The following is a 20121-nucleotide window of genomic DNA, read 5'->3' as shown; positions in this document are numbered from 1 at the left end:
GATTGAAACGGAGCGCAGCACTGCTGTGAAAGCGGATAACCTATAAAATGACATGTTGAGGACGCAAACTCAATACATCTCTTTTATTGTGAGGTAATAATTTCTCCGAGTTTTGCGGTTGCGGGCGGAAGTAGACATGCACGCTGCAGGTGCGGGCGGGAGTAGACATGCACGCTGCAGGTGCGGGCGGGAGTAGACATGCACGCTGCAGGTGCGGGCGGGAGTAGACATGCACGCTGCAGGTGCGGGCGGGAGTAGACATGCACGCTGCAGGTGCGGGCGGGAGTAGACATGCACGCTGCAGGTGCGGGCGGGAGAAGACATGCACGCTGCAGGTGTGGGCGGGAGTAGACATGCACGCTGCAGGTGCGGGCGGGAGTGTAACACACACGTTGCGGTTGCAGGCTGTAATGGTCAGAAATTCAGAGGGAGCGGAGCGGGATGAAGAAAACAGTCCCGCACAGGGCTCTACTGCTGCGTTTAAGTGTTTTAATTTTTTTAATGATTTCGAATAAAAATAAAGGCGCCCGGCCCGGCCCGTGTCCGAGGTAATTACACAGTCGTTGGCCCGAAGCCCGGCCCGAGGGCCGTCGGGCCGGGCCGACCCGAGGGCCTAGGGCTTCAGTGCAGGGCTCTAGTCTGATGCTCATTAATTATACAGAATTTTAGGCTTTTAATACACTTAGAAGAGTGAGAAAAAAATTCACCCCCCTCAGAGTTGTCATGAGTGTAAACTAGATCATTTAAACAAAAAAACATGTTTTGGTACCAGGCTGTAAACATGTTTATTTCTGCTGTGAAATTGGTATTTTTAACATGGGAGTCAATGAGGATTTGCTCGCTTCTAACACCAGCCCCTAGTGGATGAGGGTGGAACTGCAGTTTTTGATACTTCCGGGTTGGCCTCAATTTTTGAGCAGCATTGTGGGGGCTTGGGCCGCTTCCACATCAGCCCTTTCCAGTCCGGGCTGGGTGGTTTTGAGTATGGGTCCAGCACCGGTTGGGTTTATTTACACACACTTTTCAGGAAAATAGAAATCTCAGAGCATGTGGGCGGGGAAAAGGAGAGAGCAGAAAAAAATGAATGTTTGAGAACAAACAAATAAATAAATAACAGGCTACCCAGATACAAAAACGTTCTACCTTACCTGGGCAGAGTAGAGCAAGCCCTGATCTGGAAGTGGCTTTGGGCTGCTGCCCCTGCGACCCAACCCTGGATAAGTGGAGGAAACTGGATGGATGGCTTGTATAATTGTAGTGCCATAGTTGGTGTCTGTGAAAATTTGTTCTCCACATTTGACCCATCCCTTGGGGGAGTGGTGAGCTGCAGACATGGCCACACTCAGGAACCATTTGGTGGCTTACCCCCAGTTCAACACCTTAATGCTGAGTATCAAGCGAGGAGGCATTGGGTCTTACTTTTCCAAAGTCTGATATGATCCGACTGAAATTTGAACCCCGATCTCAGTCCCAAGTTGGACACCCACTGAGAAGGTGAACCACCATGTCATCCATGCACACTCACCACATAAGACTCCACTGCTGAACAAAAAACCTGTTGAGGCTCAGTTAAAGCCTGTGAAACAGCATTTGGAGAAGCCTGTGGATTGCTGGGAGACTATAGTAGTGTCAGATGGAAGCAAAATGGAACTGCTTGGCTGCCCACCACCTAAAGAACACCTTACCAACAGTTTAGTTTGGGGGTGGAAGCATCATGGTGTGGGGCTGCTTTTCAGCAATGGGTGATAGCAGATTTCATATTATTGAAGGCAGGATGAATGGAGAAATGGACCAGGACATTCTGGATAAAAGTCTGCTGCCATCTACCAGGCTTTTCAAACCCTAGAGTTTCACCATCTATGTTCTATCAGAAGCGAATGCAGGAGACAGGTGTAGGAGACTATTTTCATGCATTAAAAACTCTGAGTGACCAATATGAATCAGAAATAATCATTAACCCTCCCACTGCCCTAATGCGTGTGACCCTGTGAGGAAAGTTGACCATTGAGCAGGGTTGATGGTTTATCCCTTGGGGTCCATGTGGCAGGGGTGAGGTGGTGCTCACTCCTCACCCCTGCCACGTGGACCCAAAGGATAAACCATCAACCCTGCTCAATGGTCAACTTTCCTCACAGGGTCACACACATTAAGACAGTGGGAAGGTTAAAAACTGGTTCTTCAGTGTTCCACACCATTTTTATATTTGGAGAATAAATTCCATAACCTTGTGCCTGAGGCTCTCCTCCATCTGACTCCTGAACCCCATCTAGAGTAAAACAAAAATAAAAACAAACATAACAGGCTAATAAACTACAGCAGACTGGAGAAAATGTAATAAAATGTCATCTGTTGTTCATTAAGTGCGCAGTAACACGATTGGTTAAATAAGGTCTGGAGCAGCATGAGGAATAGTGGTAGAGGTCATTACCATTAATGTCCTGGATATTGTGTGTGTGTGTGTGTGTGTGTGTGTGTGTGTGTGTGTGTGTGTGTGTGTGTGTGTGTTGGGTCTAATCCCAGAACCACTTGTTCTGAACTTGACTCAGTAGTTTGGTTTTTATCCCCTCCTGTTCAGACTCCACAAAGAAGCTGAAGGATGTTTTGGAGGAGTTTCATGGAGAAGGAGTTCTGTCCAAGTACAACCCAGATGAGGTGTGTCTTCAACATTTACATGCCTTTTTAGTAATTGTGACCTTTCTCCTAACTGGTGCTACTCGCTACAAGTGCTTGTTTGTAGCCCAAAGGGCCGATACAAATACACTGAACAAAAATACAAACGCTTTTGTTTTTGCTCCCATTTTTCATGAGCTGAGCTCAAACATCTGAAAATTTGTCTACAAGCACACAACACCCATGACTCTCAAATATTGATCTGAAATCTGTCTACATGTGTGTTAGTGAGCACTTTTCCTTTACCAAGATGATCCATCCCACCCCACAGGCGTGGCATGTGAAGGGGCCAATTAAAACAGCATCAATAATGTACCTGTGTGCCTGCCCACAATAAAAGGCTACCCTGACATGTGCAGTTTGATCTAACAGCACAATGCCACAGATGTTGCAACCTTTAAGGGAGTGTGCAATTGGCATGCTGACTGCAACTGTCTCTCTGTCCCCACTGCTTTTCTGCATAGGTCTGAACCCCTCAACTAAATAATCAAGAAGACTGTCTATGGATACTAACTCATGAATGGAACCACAATCAGCCACCTACATGGATGATATAAAGCTAATGAAGTTTCATTTGCAGATACAAACACACCATCTGTCTGGCCTCCAAACAGAAAGCTCGGCACCAGTCCTTGTTACCGTACAAGAAGACATAACATTCTCAGTCAAGGTCTCATGCAGCTGAGACATCTGCATCCTCACTCTGAATAATTTATCCACCTTAAAGTTCATAAGTGACTTTACAACTTACAGGTTGAAACAATCAAATGTGCTGAATGAACAAGATGTTTAAATCAAATGTTTGAATAATCTGTGCATTTAATCAATGATGTGTTTAAAATGAATATTGTTCCTGCAATGATCCATTTGAGATCTTAAATACACCAGATCAGTATGTGTTGATTTAACAAGTTAATCTATCAGTACTCACAGGCATTATAATAAGATTATTATTAACGTTTAACATCCACGTTGTCACGCGCACAGGGGAGTTGAGCTGGAGGCGAGGATCCACACGCTGGGGAAGAAGCAGGCAGGCAGACAGACTGGAACGTTAAAGAGGTTTTATTCAGGAGCTCGCAGGACAAGGGAACAATGAACCAGCGCCAACTTGACGTGAGCCGCTGCAGGCGGGATATCCAGAAATCTTACCAATGGCTAGAAAGAGCTGGTCTGCATGGGCGTCACACCCGTTTCTTATTGAGATCGTTCAACACCCACACTTTTCCAGCCGTTTTGCTCACCTCCACACCAGTCTGGTTTCTCTATGTCGCACTCACTCTGTTTGCCTCATCTCCTTCTTCCCCTCCCTCTCCTGTTTCTCCTTAAACCCGACATCGGCTGTCGGGTTTCAAGGAGAAACAGGAGAGGGAGGGAGGGAAGAGCTCGACTGAATTCATAGTTTTACATCTTGACATTAGCTGTACAAACTCTCAGTTTGATAAAGTGAAGAACAACAATTTGCAGAGGTTTATAACAGGCACGGCGCCAGGTTTTCATTTTTGGGTGGGCCACGGTAATTTTGGACAGACATAATAAGCAGTGACTTAAATGAAGCAGGCAGGTCGCGCTAGAAAATTTCATTTACAAAGACGTCATACATTTTTTCCCCGTCATTTTTATTTCTAAAATATGAAGTAAAAACTCCCAATTTAATTTTTATTCATTTTTCATTTATAGGCACCAGAATGCATTACCTGCACTTCTAATATTTACCTCTCAACGTAGGACTCTTACATAAGTGTACATGCACACCGGTAGTTTTTACGGTTACTCATGGGGCAAAATCTCTGACATTTTGGAAAAAAAAAATCCATCTTCCAGTAAAAGCAAAGCATCCAGCCCACCTCTCCAAATGCGTAAAATGTGCGTCACAGCCCCTAGGCGCGCCGCGTGCACCATCAGCCACGTCAGCCCAGACAAGAGCAGAGAAAATAGAGAAAGAATAGAGGATAATTGTGTCTGGATGTGGATGGAGATTACATTTTACAGCAGCCTGATCATCATTTAAATATGTAAACCATCACCTGTCTTCTAGTCCACGCTATCAGCATTATTTTAATTGGTGTGTGTGTGTGTGTGTGTGTGTGCACGCGTGTGTGTGCGCGCGCGTGTGCGCACGCGTGTGTGTGTGTGTGTGTTTTCCACTTCAAACACTGGTCTAACCAACCAGACCAGCGTGTCCAGTAACATATTAATGTTACAATGAAACAGTTTCACTTCATGTAGGCTAGGAACATTTCACCTGCCGTGGCCCGACCGCTTCTGCTCCACATAAACTTTGTGTGCGTGATCAAATGTCTCTACAGGTGCTTTCTGAGCTGAAGAGGCCATTCTGCCTCAGACTGGATGCGTCATGCATCTCCATATTAGAGACGGGAACAAGCGCTGTTCAGCCAAAGTTTCATAATCAGTGAACATTTTTCCAAGTGACACGTCCCTCAGAGAGACCGGGTTTCCAGACCGCTTCAGTGGGAGGAAATCTTATCGCATGCACCGTGGTTCTGCGCTGCGCTGCAAACCCCTGTACAGATCTTCAGCTCACTGTCCACCGCGTGCACTCCGAGCCGCGCTGAGCACAGTGTGTCCAGTATAAAGCTCTGATGTTCTGATGGGAATCAAGTTACCTTTGCGATGCGCGTAACAATTAAAATGTCAGCTCATCTGTGAGCGCATCAGTGTGCGTCGGGGTAATTCTTTCAAAACAACCGACATCCTTGAGTTTATCCGTCAAAATAAACAATCAAATGGAAAGATCTGTAACCTGCCATTTAACTGTTTTGCCTACTTGTGAAGATTGTTGCAAAGAGAAACAATTAAACTTGATTAACCCCAGAGCCATGCGCACTGCGCTGTACTCCGTGACTGTAAATGAGGGGGAAACGATTTAATCGGATCCTGTTCTTTTCAACATGGTTTAATGTAAAGTTTCATTCAGTACAAACTTTAGTTACACCATTCTAACGAGACAGAGCCTGGATTTGTATTCTGAACAGTTTAAACATGTTTAAAACGGAGACATGCATGACACGTCTAAAATTCGCACCTGCTCCGCTATTATGGAAATTAAACTAACAAGATGAATAACATGAAATTATTTTAGGTACAGACAACATCCCCCACACTTTTAAAAAGCTTGCAACACGCCTGCATGTGATGACATCTTTCTCTGAGCTCAAACAGCAAAGAACTGGTGTGACCTCATTGGGTTTGGGAAACCATGAACTCAAGTGAGAGGTGTTAGGTTTAAGCTGAGTGTGGAGGTCTAATTGGTCCACCACCACTGAGAACTACATCTCCCAGAATGCACCAACAAAAAGGCGACTGATTGCTGATAAAAATACACCTATGCAGGATGGTGACTCTCAGTCCTCAGTCAAACAGGAACACCACAGCAAGCTATACTCATGAACTTTACTCTAAAGACGCCAATGGTTGGTTATCAACCTGATGAAATCATGCATTGATCAATTTGAAACCAACAAATCTCAGAGTTGAAAAATAAAAGTTGATGAAAAGCAAAATCAAGAGTTGTCCCTGACTGTCCCTTTGGAGTAGAACTAGTGTGGAGCTTAACACACATAATTAGACATGATCTTTGTGATGATGATGATGTGCAGCATCAATGATGTAGAATGTATGCCTCAGCTAACATGCTAGCTCGAAAATTCTAGATGTTCACAGATGTCAAGATAGAGCTCTTTAGAGCTTACTATTCTCCACTTTCTACATCTCAGTTATGGTGCCAGTTTAAGATGGAAAAGATAAGAAAGTTAAAGGTTGCATATAATGATGCATTCAGGATATTACTCAAACTTCCAAGATGTACTAGTGCGAGTCATATGCTTGCAATGTGTAATGTACCTGGATTTAACGCTGTATGGAGGAATTTCATGAACAAATTCATGTGTAGATGAAATAGCTCTGATAATGAGATAATCAAAGCATTAGCCTCTCCTGCACACGGTGACACCAGATATACATCGTTTTACTGGAAATATTGGATTAGTGCTCTCTATACATTTTAGTCTACTTGATAACTTTGAGCTTTTATGTAGTTTTTTTTTATAGCCAATGCTTGTATTCTTATTCATTGTTTTAAATTGGCATATTTTATTGTATACATTTTATGTTATCTATTTTATTGTTGTATTTTAATCAATGTTTAAATGTTTTTGGACCGATGTGTCTGTCAATAAAGCATTCAATATCAATATTATATATATATATATATATATATATATATATATATATATATATATATATATATATATATATATATATATATGTGTGTGTATGTATATATATACATACTTATATATATACATATATACATATACATGTATATATATACATGTATATGTATATATATACGTATATATATAATATATATATATATATATATATATATATATACGTATATATATCTCAAAGCATATGTCGTGACACTGCATGCTCACCTAACATGTTAGTTGGTGTTGACTTTGTTCATGAAAGTATGTATTTAGTTCAGTAAACCTTTTCACTGTTCTGCTTCCCCCACAGCCCATTGACTATGAGGGCTTCAAGCTGTTCATGGCCACTTACCTAGAGAATGACCTCCCAGAGGACCTGTGCCAGCATCTTTTCACCTCCTTCAAGAGCAAGACAGGACACTACTGTGTAGACCAGCCTCAAACTGGGGCCAGCATTCTGGGTACATTTATGTTTTTGGAGTTAAAAGAACCCCTCAGATCTGCTGTTTAAACTTCATAATATGTTCATGTATCTTTTTATATTCTGACTCACAAAACATCAGTAGGTGTTGGGGGCTGAATTTCAAAGTTGTGAATTAAATCTTTCATTAAAAATATCTTTTAGGGTTAACGGGTGTCCTAGTATGAATAACTGTGGAGAAGAAGAGTATGCCTAGGGGTGTTTCTCAATGTCAAGGCGCCTTGCTTACAAGGATACCGCCCTTCCGTGGTCAAAGAAAACAGTTAAATGGAAAAGACTCACGTCACGTAACACGTGAGGTAAAGTTATGTTTTATAGGTATATAAATGTTAACGAGCCTTTTACTTTTGAAAATTGTGTACATATTGGTTGTATTAAATATATAAGCGAGTTACTACCAGCTAGCCACCAAAGCTGTAACTACTAAGCAACAAACCAACCATAGATAACTTCTTTGGATCTAAAAACATTTTAGATATCAGCCTGACAGCTGCAATTAGTTGCCTTACATTTAAACTGGTAATTTGCACCCAAAGTAGCTGCTGGTTCCTGATCCGCCATCCTTTTGATAGTACCGCTGTGTATTCTGGGTAATTTTTGACCGAGAGAAGGCAACATGGCACCTCCCGTGTGGTCAGTTAGCTAATGGCTGACAAACGGAGGACAGATGCCTCCGCAGCACATGAACACTGGAACACTCCTTGGTGGTTTCTGATGACGTATCTCCTAGGCAACAGAGGTGGGACCAAGGCATCGAGGCGAAGTTCCTTGACATTGAGAAACACCATAGGTTACAACCCACAACCGACCAATTACAGGGTGAACTCCTAACCTTTAAGCCACTTTAAAACATCAGAGAGATGGGTAGTGCACGGCTCCCAGACCACCTGGATGGCTGTGTTTGAGTGTTGAACTGCTTCCTGGCGCCGTGGTCTGGGCAGTAAAAATGCAGAACTCCGGTGACCAGTGTGACAGGTCTGGTTGTCCAAAAGGTCTGCCTGCCTGTCTAGACGTTCTATAGACATCGCAGTGTTTCCCCTACGTAGGCTCAGGCTATGGAATTCCCCACTACCACCACCACACCCCCGCTCTCATGGTAGACGCATGGAAGCAACACTTTCAAAAGTTACATCACCTATCAGTTCCTGGTGACATCATGCAAAAGATTGAAGGATTTATGGCAAGCCAAATGAGCATTTATTCTGATATCAGGATATCAGCCAGAATTGTCATGAACATGTAAGCCATTTCTGTCCACTAGTTAACTAGTTAGACATGTTTGTGTCAACTAGTTAAATAGTGACAGCCTAAATGTCAACTAGTTAACTAGTAAGGCCTAAATTCTCTCTAGTTAACTAGTTAAAATGTTTCATATCTTACTAGTTAACTAGTATTGCTCAGTGTGTTCACTAGTTAACTAGTGGACAGATCAATGTCCACTAGTTAACTAGTTAAAACACATTTAGTTTTTACTAGTCAACTAGTAAGGTACAAAAACTCGTACTAGCTGACTACTGAATGTAAAAATCCCACTTGTTAACTTTGCCCAATTTGGCCAGCCGCTTGTGCATTAATTCTGATATCTTGTCAACAGGTCAACTAGTTAACTAGTGAGGGTCAAACTGTACACGCTAGTTAACTAGTGAACACATTTTGACCTTCACTAGTTAACTAGTTGACACAAAAATGGCTCATTAGTTAACTAGTAAAGGCCAAAATGCATACCAGTCAGCTAGTTGAAGGTATTTGTGTCTCACTAGTTAACTAGTCAGGGTCAAAATGAGCCCACCAGTTAACTAGTGGGAGACGGAAATGTTCACTAGTTAACTAGTGAACACATTTTGGCTTCACTAGTTAACTAGGTGACACAAAATGGCTCACTAGTTAACTAGTAAAGGCCAAAATGCATACCAGTCAGCTAGTTGAAGGTTTTTGTGTCTCACTAGTTAACTAGTGATGGCCAAAATGTGCACACCAGTTAACTAGTGACAGAAGAAATGCCCACTAGTTGACAAGTGAACACATTTTGGCTTCCTAGTTAACTAGGTGACACAAAAATGGCTCACTAGTTAACTAGTAAGGGCTAAAATGCATACCAGTCAGCTAGTTGAAGGTTTTTGTGTCTCACTAGTTATCTAGTGACAGTTCAAAGTGTCCACATGTTCACTAGTGAAGGCAAAACTCCTAACTAGTTAAGTAGTTGGAGTAGGGCAGTGCCACTAGTTAACTAGTGAACCATTAATGACTCACTAGCTAGCTAGTTGATTGTAGCAGGCTCACTAGTTAACTAGTTGATGCATCCATCGTCCAAACTAGTTAACTAGTGAGGACATAAATGTATACTAGTAAACTAGTTCAAGCCTACATTCACACTAGCTAGCTAGTTGCACAGAATTCTAATTAGGAGGCAGAGAATTTCTCAAATTGAGGCTTTCTATTGGCTCACTATGTTAAAATAAAATATGACAACCAATCACAGTGTGGAATTTTGCAAAATCCCACCCCAAACATTTGCATGCGGCACACAAGTTAACATGCTGGCCAGAGGAACCTCAGCTAGTAAACTAGTAGTGGCTTCAGTGTGACACTTACATGTAAACTTGTGAAGGCGGAACTGCTCACTAGTTAACTAGAGAGGGTACAAATGTCCACTAGTTAACTAGTGAGGTGCAAAATAAGTGTCACTAGTTCACTAGTGGGCCCCAAAACGCCCACTAGTTAACTAGTAAGGTGCGGATATGCTCACTAGTTAACTAGTGAGGTGCAGATTTGCTCACTAGTTAACTAGTGCACCCTTAAGCACCCACTAGTTAACTAGTAAGGTGCAAAAAAGCATCACTAGTTAACTAGTAAGGTGCAGATATGCTCACTAGTTAACTAGTGGGCCCCAAAACACCAACTAGTTAACTAGTAGGGTGCGGATTTGCTCACTAGTTAACTAGTGAGGCGCAGATATGCTCACTAGTTAACTAGTGACGTGCGGATTTGCTTACTAGTTAACTAGTGAGGTGCGGATTTGCTCACTAGTTAACTAGTGAGGTGCGGATTTGCTCACTAGTTAACTAGTGAGGTGCGGATTTGTTCACTAGTTAACTAGTGAGGTGCAGATTTTCTCACTAGTTAACTAGTGAGGTGCGGATTTGCTCACTAGTTAACTAGTGAGCATATCCGCACCTTACTAGTTAACTTGTGGGCGATTTGGGGCCCACTAGTGAACTAGTGACACTTATTTTGCACCTCACTAGTTAACTAGTGGACATTTGTACCCTCTCTAGTTAACTAGTGAGCAGTTCTGCCTTCACAAGTTTACATGTAAGTGTCACACTGAAGCCACTACTAGTTCACTAGCTGAGGTTCCTCTGGCAAGCATGTTAACTTGTGTGCCGCATGCAAATGTTTGGGGTGGGATTTTACGAAATTCCGCACTGTGATTGGTTGTCATATTTTATTTTGACACAGGGAGCCAATAGAGAGTCTTAATTTGAGAAATTCTCCGCCTCCTAATTAGAATTCTGCGCAACTAGCTAGCTAGTGTGAATGTAGACTTGAACTAGTTTACTAGTATACATTTATGTCCTCACTAGTTAACTAGTTTGGACAATGGATGCATCAACTAGGTAACTAGTGAGCCTGCTGCCATCAACTAGCTAGCTAGTGAGCCATTAATGGTTCACTAGTTAACTAGTGGCACTGACCTACTCCAACTAGTTAACTAGTTAGGAGTTAAGCCTTCACTAGTTAACTAGTGTGCACATTTTGGCCATCAATAGTTAACTAGTGAGACACAAAAAACCTTCAACTAGCTGACTGGTATGCACTTTGGCCTTTACTAGTTAACTAGTGAGCCATTTATGTGACAACTAGTTAACTAGTGAAGCCAAAATGTGTTCACTAGTTAACTAGTGCACATTTATGTCTACCACAAGTTAACTAGTGTGCACATTTTGGCCATCACTAGTTAACTAGTGAGACACAAAAACCTTCAACTAGCTGACTGGTATGCATTTTGGTCTTTACTAGTTAACTAGTGAGCCATTTATGTGTCAACTAGTTAACTAGTGAAGCCAAAATATGTTCACTAGTTAACTAGTGCGCATTTATGTCTACCACAAGTTAACTAGTGTGCACATTTTGACCGTCACTAGTTAACTAGTGAGACAAATACCTTCAAGTAGCTGACTGGTATGCATTTCTGCTTTTACTAGTTAACTAGTGAGCAGTTTTTGTGTCAACTAGTTAACTACTGAAGCCTAAATGTGTTCACTAGTTAACTAGTGCGCATTTCTGCTGTCACTAGTTAACTAGTGGGCACATTTTCACCCTCGATATTTAACTAGTTGACACAAACATGTCTAACTAGTTAACTAGTGGACAGAAATGGCTTACATGTTCATGACAATTCTGGCTGATATCCTGATATCAGAATAAATGCTCATTTGGCTTGCCATAAGGATTCTAAAAATAAACTAGACTCTTAAAATCTGTGAGATACTGTAACACAGACATTAAAGTTCTTTACTGTTGTCCACATCAGCCACCGTCTTTCTCTTCAAATAACTGACTGCATGCAGAAGCCCGCTCCATTGATGCAGGAATCTCTATTCAAACCAAAGTGGCCTGTGCCCCGATCACAGGTACACCGCACCAGGTTGCGTTGTCTCGATGGCGTTGGTCTGATCGGACAAGAGTCCTGCCTGTTATCATCTGCCTCTTTGGGGGTGGTGTGCTCTCGGGTGTTGCTGTGAGCTCTGTGAGCCAGAGGGTGGCAGTGATGCTTTGTGACTTTGATTTTAACACTGCTTCCTCACTCTCGGTGCTTTATCAGGTTTCAGACCTGACTATGATACCTGAAAATATTATCCGTTATTTTTAAGAATCTTGCTCCTGGAACACCTTTCTTTTTATGCTCATGTTCAACACCATTAGGGATGAAGGGGAAGAGCATCTTGCCCGCAATGTGCCGACACACCCTGGAACACTCCACTGTGAGGAGTGCAGGTTCAGGAGCCACCACCTCTCCGTGTTCATCTCGCTCCTCTTCTCCACGCTCTGGGACAGGGGCTCATGTGTCTGTGGGTCGCTGCAGATCCCCACAATTGAAACACCCAGAAGGCAGTAGCAACACGCCGATGCTCAATGCTGGTCCTGACAGCTCGTCCCTGAAGTTCTCAGGTGAGTTCGTGGGCTACACAATCCCGCTCAGTGGGAATCTGACTATGTTATTAAACATGAATGAGTCGTTGCACTGAGAGACTTGATGTCCACACACAGCTTCTATTGGAATGCCTCAGATTTGAAAAACTGGGACTGGCTCTTCTAGTTGTTCATGACATTTGGATTTAAAATGTGAGAACCCTGGTCTAAAAAGGGGTCTCATTTATCAAACATTGCGTAGAATCGTTACTAAAACCGTACTTAAGCTCAGCAAAAAAAATGTACTTACGCCAAGTAGGCTTGTGACCTGTGAAACATGGAGTACGCACAGCAGCACATAATCGCCGCTTTATAAATCAGAAACTATCTAGAAATGGGCTCAGGTGTTTCTGAGTCACATCCCGCCCTCACCATGCCCACTTTCTGTCATAAATGGTCAATGCAAAGTGCCTTGTGGACCTCATGCATATACATGAGCCGGTTCGTTGCAGCATTTTGCCATTAACGATGGCAAACGCAGATCAAGGAAGTGCAATTTCACCGAAGCAGAAGTTGAGGTACCTGTGGGTGAGGTGCAGAAATGAAAGGAAGTGCTTTTGCAAAACAAATAAGAGAAAATCCACGGAGTGGCACAGCGTTGCTGAAGCCGTCAATGCTGTAAGTTCTTCAGAGAGATCTGTGTGTAATAAGCTTTATAAATGAGGCCCCTGGACAGTTTTTAGCCCCACCCTGATTCTTATTTCTCTCTGGACTTGTCCCTTCAGAAGTCTCCACAGCCAGTCATCTGTCTCCATTTAGTCCTACCTTCTACATCCGCTACCCTCACTCCAACTAACTTCGTGTCCTCTTTCAACACATTCATAGATTATCTCTCAGCCTCCACCTTGTCCTAATGGACACTGTCTCTAAACCAGACAATATAGCTGTACTCACTAATGTCTTCTACATCTTTCCTTTCAGTCTTGCTCAAACCTTCTTATCACACATCACACCTGACACTTTTCTTCACCCATTCCAACTGCTTCACATGCTCCTCCAGCTCCTTTCCAGTACACATGTCCACCTGTTTTCCTGCTCTCACTGCAGATCACTCCTTCATCTGCAAACATCCTGTCCACCAGCTCTTAGCTTTGTTATAGTTCCAACTTTCAAAGTACCTCTCTTGCCTTTCATTATCTTTCTCTACCTACAGGCACACCTTCCTCCTGTCTCCATCGACCAACAGCAGTCCAGTTACCGTGGCGGTTGTTAACTCGGGCCTGAACCGATCCGGTTTGAAATCCTTATTTGTGATTAGGCTTAAGCCTAATTTATACTCCTCCTTCTCAGGGGCAGCTTGACGAATACCTCGTGGAAAAACTCTAAAAATATGAACGTTTTATTTCCCCGTGACTGGAGGAGTGAAAAGATACGCAGCAAGCATTTTATTCATGGATGGAAATGACGGGAAACGTGGGTTTAGAGGTGGCGAGTGCATTAAGAGGAGAGGAGGATGAAGGACAAATTTGTCCGCGTTAAAACGTAACTGAAATACAAAAAGCACAATAGCGGCGTCCTGACCAATCACAAGCTTGTGTTCTTCATCTCATCGGACGGATGTTAAAAGAAAGCTTGACTCCGTCTGTCCTTGCGAGTCTGTGGGAGAGCCCTTGAAAGGACGGATAATGGCGTTGCGTATGTCCATCCCGACGCAGACGGAGACGTTTAAATTAGGCTTAAGGTTTGATGCGGGACGCCCTTCCCGACTCAACCCTCTGCATTCATGAGGACCAGCACCAGGACCTCTATGGCTGCATTAACCTCTCTATTAAAGCTCAGAACTCGTTTCACTTTTACTTTGTTTGGAAAAAAGAAAATTCAGTACATTTTGGCCTGTTTTGATCTTTCATAAAAATGTTAATTAGATCAACTTGTGTTTTACTCCTTAAAGTCAAGTGTCCTTTATTTCAGACTCGTGCTTGAATATTACAAAAGGAATAGTGCAAACACAATGAAGACACATGATACAGCACACCAAACCGTAAGGGACAGAATAATAACGAGAATACAAATAAAAGAAAAGGAAATTCGTAACAATTAATGTTACACAAAAAATGCAAGAACATGATTAATTCCTCGTTTAAAAAAGAAAAGACCGTTGTAGCAATGGTTCCACTTCTTTGACTGGTAGCAGCCTACAGATACATTTAAATAAATAAGTACAGTGAGTACAGAAAGTATTTAGACCACCATCACTCTTTGTTAAATTACAGCAATTCCCTAAAATCAATTCAAATAATGTTTTCCTCACTAACGTACACACAGCACCTCATATTGACAGAAAAACACAGAATTTTTGAATTTTGTGCAGATTTATTAAAAAATAAAAACTGAAATATCACATGGTCCTAGGTATTCAGACTCTTTACTCTGTATTTGGTAGAAGCATGTTGTGAGTTAATACAGCCATGAGGCTTATTGGTAAAAACGCAACAAGTGACTGGATGTGGGGATCCTCTTCCATTCTTCATTGCAGATCTTCTCCAGTTGGTTGGGTAGACAGCCATTTTTAGGTCTCTCTAGAGATGTTCAATTGGGTTTAAGTCAGGGCTCTGGTTGGGCCATTCAAGAACAGTCACAGAGTTGTTGTGAAGCCACTCCTTTGTTATTTTATCTTTGTGCTTAGGGTCAGTCATGTTGGAAGGTAAACCTTCGGCTCAATCATAGGTCCTGAGCACTCTGGAGGAGGTTCTTGTCCAGGATATCCCTGTCTCCTTCATCCTTTCCTCGACAGCAACCAGTCGTCCTGTCCCTGCAGCTGGAAAAACACCCCCAAAGTATGATGCTACCACCACCGTGCTTCACTGTGGGGACTGTATTGGACAAATGATGCGCAGTGGCTTGTTTTCTCCACACATACCGCTTAGAATTAAGGTCAAAAAGTTCCATCTTGGTCACATCAGACCAGAGAATCTTATTCCTCACCATCTCGGGGTCCTTCAGGTGTTTTTAGCAAACTCCATGCAGGCATTCATGGGTCTAGCACTGAGAAGATACTTCCGACAGGTCACTCCACCATAAAGCCCTCACTGGTGGAGGGCTACAGTGATGGTTGACTTTCTAAAACTTTCTTCCATCTCCTGACTGCATCGCTGGAGCTCAGCCAAAGTGATCCTTAGGTTCTTCTTTAACTTTCTGACCAAGGCTCTCTTCCACCAGTAGCTCAGTTTGGCCAGACGGCCTGCTCTAGGAAGGGATCTGGTCGTCCCAAACATCTTCCATTTAAGGATTATGGAGACCACTGTACTCTTAGGAACCTTAAGTGCAGCAGAGATGTTCTGTAATCTTGGCCAAATCTGTGCCTTGCCACAATTCTGTCTCTGCGCTCTTAAGCAAGTTCCCGTAACCTCATGGTTTTCATTTGCTCTGACATGCATAGTGAGCTGTGAGGTCTTATATAGACAGGTGTGTGGCTTTCCTAATCAAGTCCAATTAGTGTAATCAAACACAGCTGGACTCCAATAAAGGTATAGGACCACCTCTAAGATGATCATGAGAAATGGAAAGCACCTGAGTGTCAAATGTCTGAATACATACGACCATGTGATGTTTCATTTTTTATGCATCTAAATACTTTTTAAAAATAAATCTGTAGAAATGTCTAAAATTCTGTGTTTTTCAGTCAGCATGGGGTGCTGTGTGTATGCATTAATGAGTAAAAAAATTTACATAATTGGTTTTAGCAAGCGGCTGCAACATAACAAAGGCTAAAACATTGACGGGCATCTGAATATATTCCGTACCCACTGTAAATGAATAACTGCTGACTCGTATGAGTCATCTAAGAATGGTCCTTTCACCCGATGACATCATCATAGTTCTGCATGCTTAAAGGTGTGCTTAACTGGTGTCACGGATTTTATCAATTTGTTTACCAATAAACCCATTTCCTGGTCGAAGAGAAAAGGAGAGACACATCTAGACAAGTCGACCAGTTATAACTGTGGCACATGCACGAGGCAAAATGCCCCGAACATCTGATCACAGACTTTATTTAAACAAAGAGATAACGATGGGAGTGAGGTCATTCTGAGAGAAGAGTGAGAGTCAGTGTGTGTATGAGTGTAGGGGAAGAACAGTGTGTGGGTGTGTCTGAGTGTGAGAATGCTTCAGGGCATTTGTTAACAGGATTAAATTAATGGAATATAAAATTTCCATAACAGCTGGTGTACTCTTTTTCATCCTGAACAATAGTAACAAATGTGGCTTTGAAGATCTGTGTTACACATCCACAGAAAGGAGCAACATGGAGAAGCGTCTGTCTCTAAAGAAGAGTCCATCACCAAAGAAACCACCCCCCCAGCCTTGTCCTCAGGTGGTCTTCCTCAAGGATATTGTCTGTTACCTTTCACTGCTGGAGAGGGGGATGCCAGAGGACAAGTTAGAGTGTGAGTGTGTGTGTTTGCGTGTGTGTGTGCGGGGGGGGGGGGGGGGGGGGGGCATGTTAGTTTTATTAGTGGTGTTAGATTGTCCCACGGTGAATGAGTGTGTTTCATTTGAGTCTTTTGAGTCTCTAAAGACCAAAGGTGACAGATCATTTGTTGCTGTGGCCCCAGACTCTGGAGCCCTCTCCCTCTGAGCCTGAGATCAGAGGACTCAGTGGTCTCCTTTAAGAAGCAGCTGAAGGCTCACCTGTTCAGGCTTTGGTGTGACCTTCATCACCACCCACTCCTTATTCTGCTCTTTCTACTTATTCTGCCTTTCCCGTAATCGACTGATTTCCCTTTTTCCTATTCATTTTCTCTTTCCCTTTCTTACATTATTGTATTTTATCACAATTTTCTTTTTTTCTCTCATTTTAAAAATAATTTAATCATTTTTTAAATCTTTATTATACTTTTTTTTGTGAAGCGCCTGTGATTTTTATCTTGAGAGGCACTTTATAAAAGATCGTTTTCTTTTCTCTTTTCTTTTTTGTGTCCCTGTGATGGACTGGAGACGTGTCCGTGTTGTCTAAACTTACTTCAGTAACCCTAACCCTAAAGTTAGCCTGATTCATTTGTACGACTAAGTCATGTTAAAGTCTGAAAACATGTTTGTGAGAGCTACAGGTGAGAAGAATATGTTTCTCATTGGTCTGAGTCAAAGTTCCAGCTTCTCATCTGTTCTCTTGTTTATCTTCAGTCATGTTCCGATTGTACGACACAGACGGGAATGGGATCCTGGACAGCTCGGTGAGTGGGATCTCTTTTTCCATTCTTTACTGATTTACTTACTGACTTATAAGCATATGTTAGTTTAAGATCTTGAAATGTTTTACATTTTCCGCAAGAGAAAATATCCTCAATTTTCCAACATCCATGTTTATACCATCTATCACACAAAAAGGTCTTCCCTCCTATTCTAAGCACTGGATTTTTACTTTATTGATGCTGAGCTGATGAGAAATGGACACTTTTTTTTCTCTGTGGATCTGCATCCATACTATCTTGGTGTGCATTATAATCGGATTAGATTTAGTTGTGGGACTCAATATTTGAGACAAATAATCTACTTTAAAGGGAGCGCTTTTTCATCTTCCAACTGAATCCAAATCGGCTTTTAATCTTTATTGAAAAGATGGTGGCTATTTGTGCGAAAGTAAAGGCAGCATGTTAAATTAGGTATTTGTAAACCTCCATGACTTATGCGTGCTTGAAGCTTTTTAAGAGTAATTCTGGGCCTCTTAATTGCCCAAACAAAATGGGTTGTTAGTCTATTTAGCTTTGTAAATATAGACAAGGTCAAGGTAACTTTATTAATACCCACAGGTAAATTTAGCGAGTTAAAAAGAAAGTTAGGTTTAGGAGCAATAATCACTTTAATTGCTGTCACCCTGCCCCATAAAGAAATCTGAATCGCATCCCATCCTTTTAGGAGTTCGATCTTGTGTACCACAGGGTCAGAATGATCAGCTACCATGTTTCCTAAACTTGGAAGATTCCTGGCTATTTAAGATTTTTCTGAACCCATCTGAATTTTCAGGTTATCAAAATGACTCTCATAACGTGATTTTGAAAGTTGCGCTAATTAATTTTATATCCTGAAAACTCGGAAAATTCATTAATCCCATCTAATATCGCAGGGACCGATATCTGAGGATCATTTATTAACATTAATATATCATCTGCAAAAGTTGGCATTTTATTATTTTGACCCATCATGAATATTCCATTTATTCCCTCGTTCTCTCTTATCGCCCGAGCCAAGGGTTCTAGGGCAGAAAAAAAAAGCAGCTGATGAAGTGGAACACTTTTGTCCCACATTCTAAAAACATTTCAGAAGATTTATTAGTTGATACCATGGCTCTCCAGTTGGTATATATCGTTTTCACAATATTTAGAAATTTAATACCTAATCCAAATGTATTTACTGTGAAATGTAAATAATTCCAACTAACCGATCGACTGCCTTATCTGAGCAGCAGTAGGGTCATTTGAATCAAATGATTTCCAAATGATGTGGTAGTGTTTCCCTTTTTGTTGAATGAGCATTTTTAGTGATTCAGAGATGGAAAGGGGAAATTCGTGGCTTTCGATGGCTGAGCTAAACCTTTCCAGAATTTCTGGAGCCATTCTCATCATCATCATCATCAAACTTTATTCCAGGCCTTTGAGGCCCATAATGGGAATAATAACACAGTGAACAGTAAAAATAGATAAATTCAGAAAGAATAAAGATTAGAGGATTTAAAAAAACTGTTTAAAAAATAGCAAGAAAATAAAAACACATTAAGAACAATAAAGCAAGTTAATACAATTAAATTAAAAACAATAGCAATATAAACCGACAAGATCAGTCAGACATACAGGCAACAACGCCAGTGATTCCAAAGGTTAGAATATAAACAAGTAATGCTTTGTGTCGTTGAGGACAAGATAGAGATAATACCATTTCCAGAGACCATTAGCCGACATATACATCTGTACATTAGATTGCGAAGGGTAGCAGTACAAGTGGGAATGCCAGCGTACATGAAAAACTGGCTGGCACTGCGCCAGCGAGGTACCTTCAGCAGCAGCCTCAACCCATCATTGTACACCACCTGAAGTTTGTACAGACTTCTCCTGTAATTCCTCCACAGATGTGCAGTGTACATAGGCGTACAAAATGCTTTGAAAAGTGTCAGCTTGACAGAAATGGGACACCTTGAAAATTTCCGAATGAGCATAGTAGCTTGTGCATACTGCAAGCAGCACTGTCTATAAATGTCTCTATCATCTGACAGGTCAGCAGAGATGTAGTGCCCCAAATATTTAACTTCATCCCGGACCTGAAAAATATTGTCAGATAAGTGGAACTCTGGGAAAATTTGTTTACATCCTCTTTAGTCCTCACAATCATGATGGTACTTTTCATTGCATTGAATTTTATGTCAAAGTCATGACCACATTGTGAGCAAATCCTTAACAATAGTTGCAGACCAGCACTGCATGGACAAAAGATTACCAGATCATCTGCATACATCAAATGATTCAAGACAACATTCCCAACCTGGCAGCCAGTCCTGCATTCACTCAGCAGCCTGGACAGGTCATCCATGTACACATTAAAAAGACAAGG

General features: G+C 41.8%; 1 protein-coding gene across 3 annotated transcripts in view; it reads left to right on the top strand.

Annotated features, from left to right (window-relative positions):
* LOC107389555 (diacylglycerol kinase beta) overlaps positions 1–20121 on the top strand; it is a 122385-nt gene that overhangs the window by 12103 nt on the left and 90161 nt on the right. For 2 of the 3 annotated variants that reach the window (XR_008564478.2, XM_015965741.3), the window contains exons 3-7: positions 2576–2652; positions 7216–7366; positions 12313–12558; positions 16815–16967; positions 17704–17753. Coding sequence is in view for 2 of the 3 variants with exons in the window: in XM_015965741.3 (XP_015821227.1) it covers positions 2576–2652; positions 7216–7366; positions 12313–12558; positions 16815–16967; positions 17704–17753 (677 nt within the window). In the remaining variant the exon portion in view is untranslated. The remainder of the gene's footprint in view (positions 1–2575; positions 2653–7215; positions 7367–12312; positions 12559–16814; positions 16968–17703; positions 17754–20121) is intronic. The other variant, XM_070544094.1, reaches the window with a different exon arrangement.

The sequence above is a fragment of the Nothobranchius furzeri genome, chromosome 14, assembly GCF_043380555.1.
Source record: "Nothobranchius furzeri strain GRZ-AD chromosome 14, NfurGRZ-RIMD1, whole genome shotgun sequence".
Lineage (NCBI taxonomy): Eukaryota > Metazoa > Chordata > Actinopteri > Cyprinodontiformes > Nothobranchiidae > Nothobranchius > Nothobranchius furzeri.
This window is presented reverse-complemented; position numbering and strand designations above follow the sequence as displayed.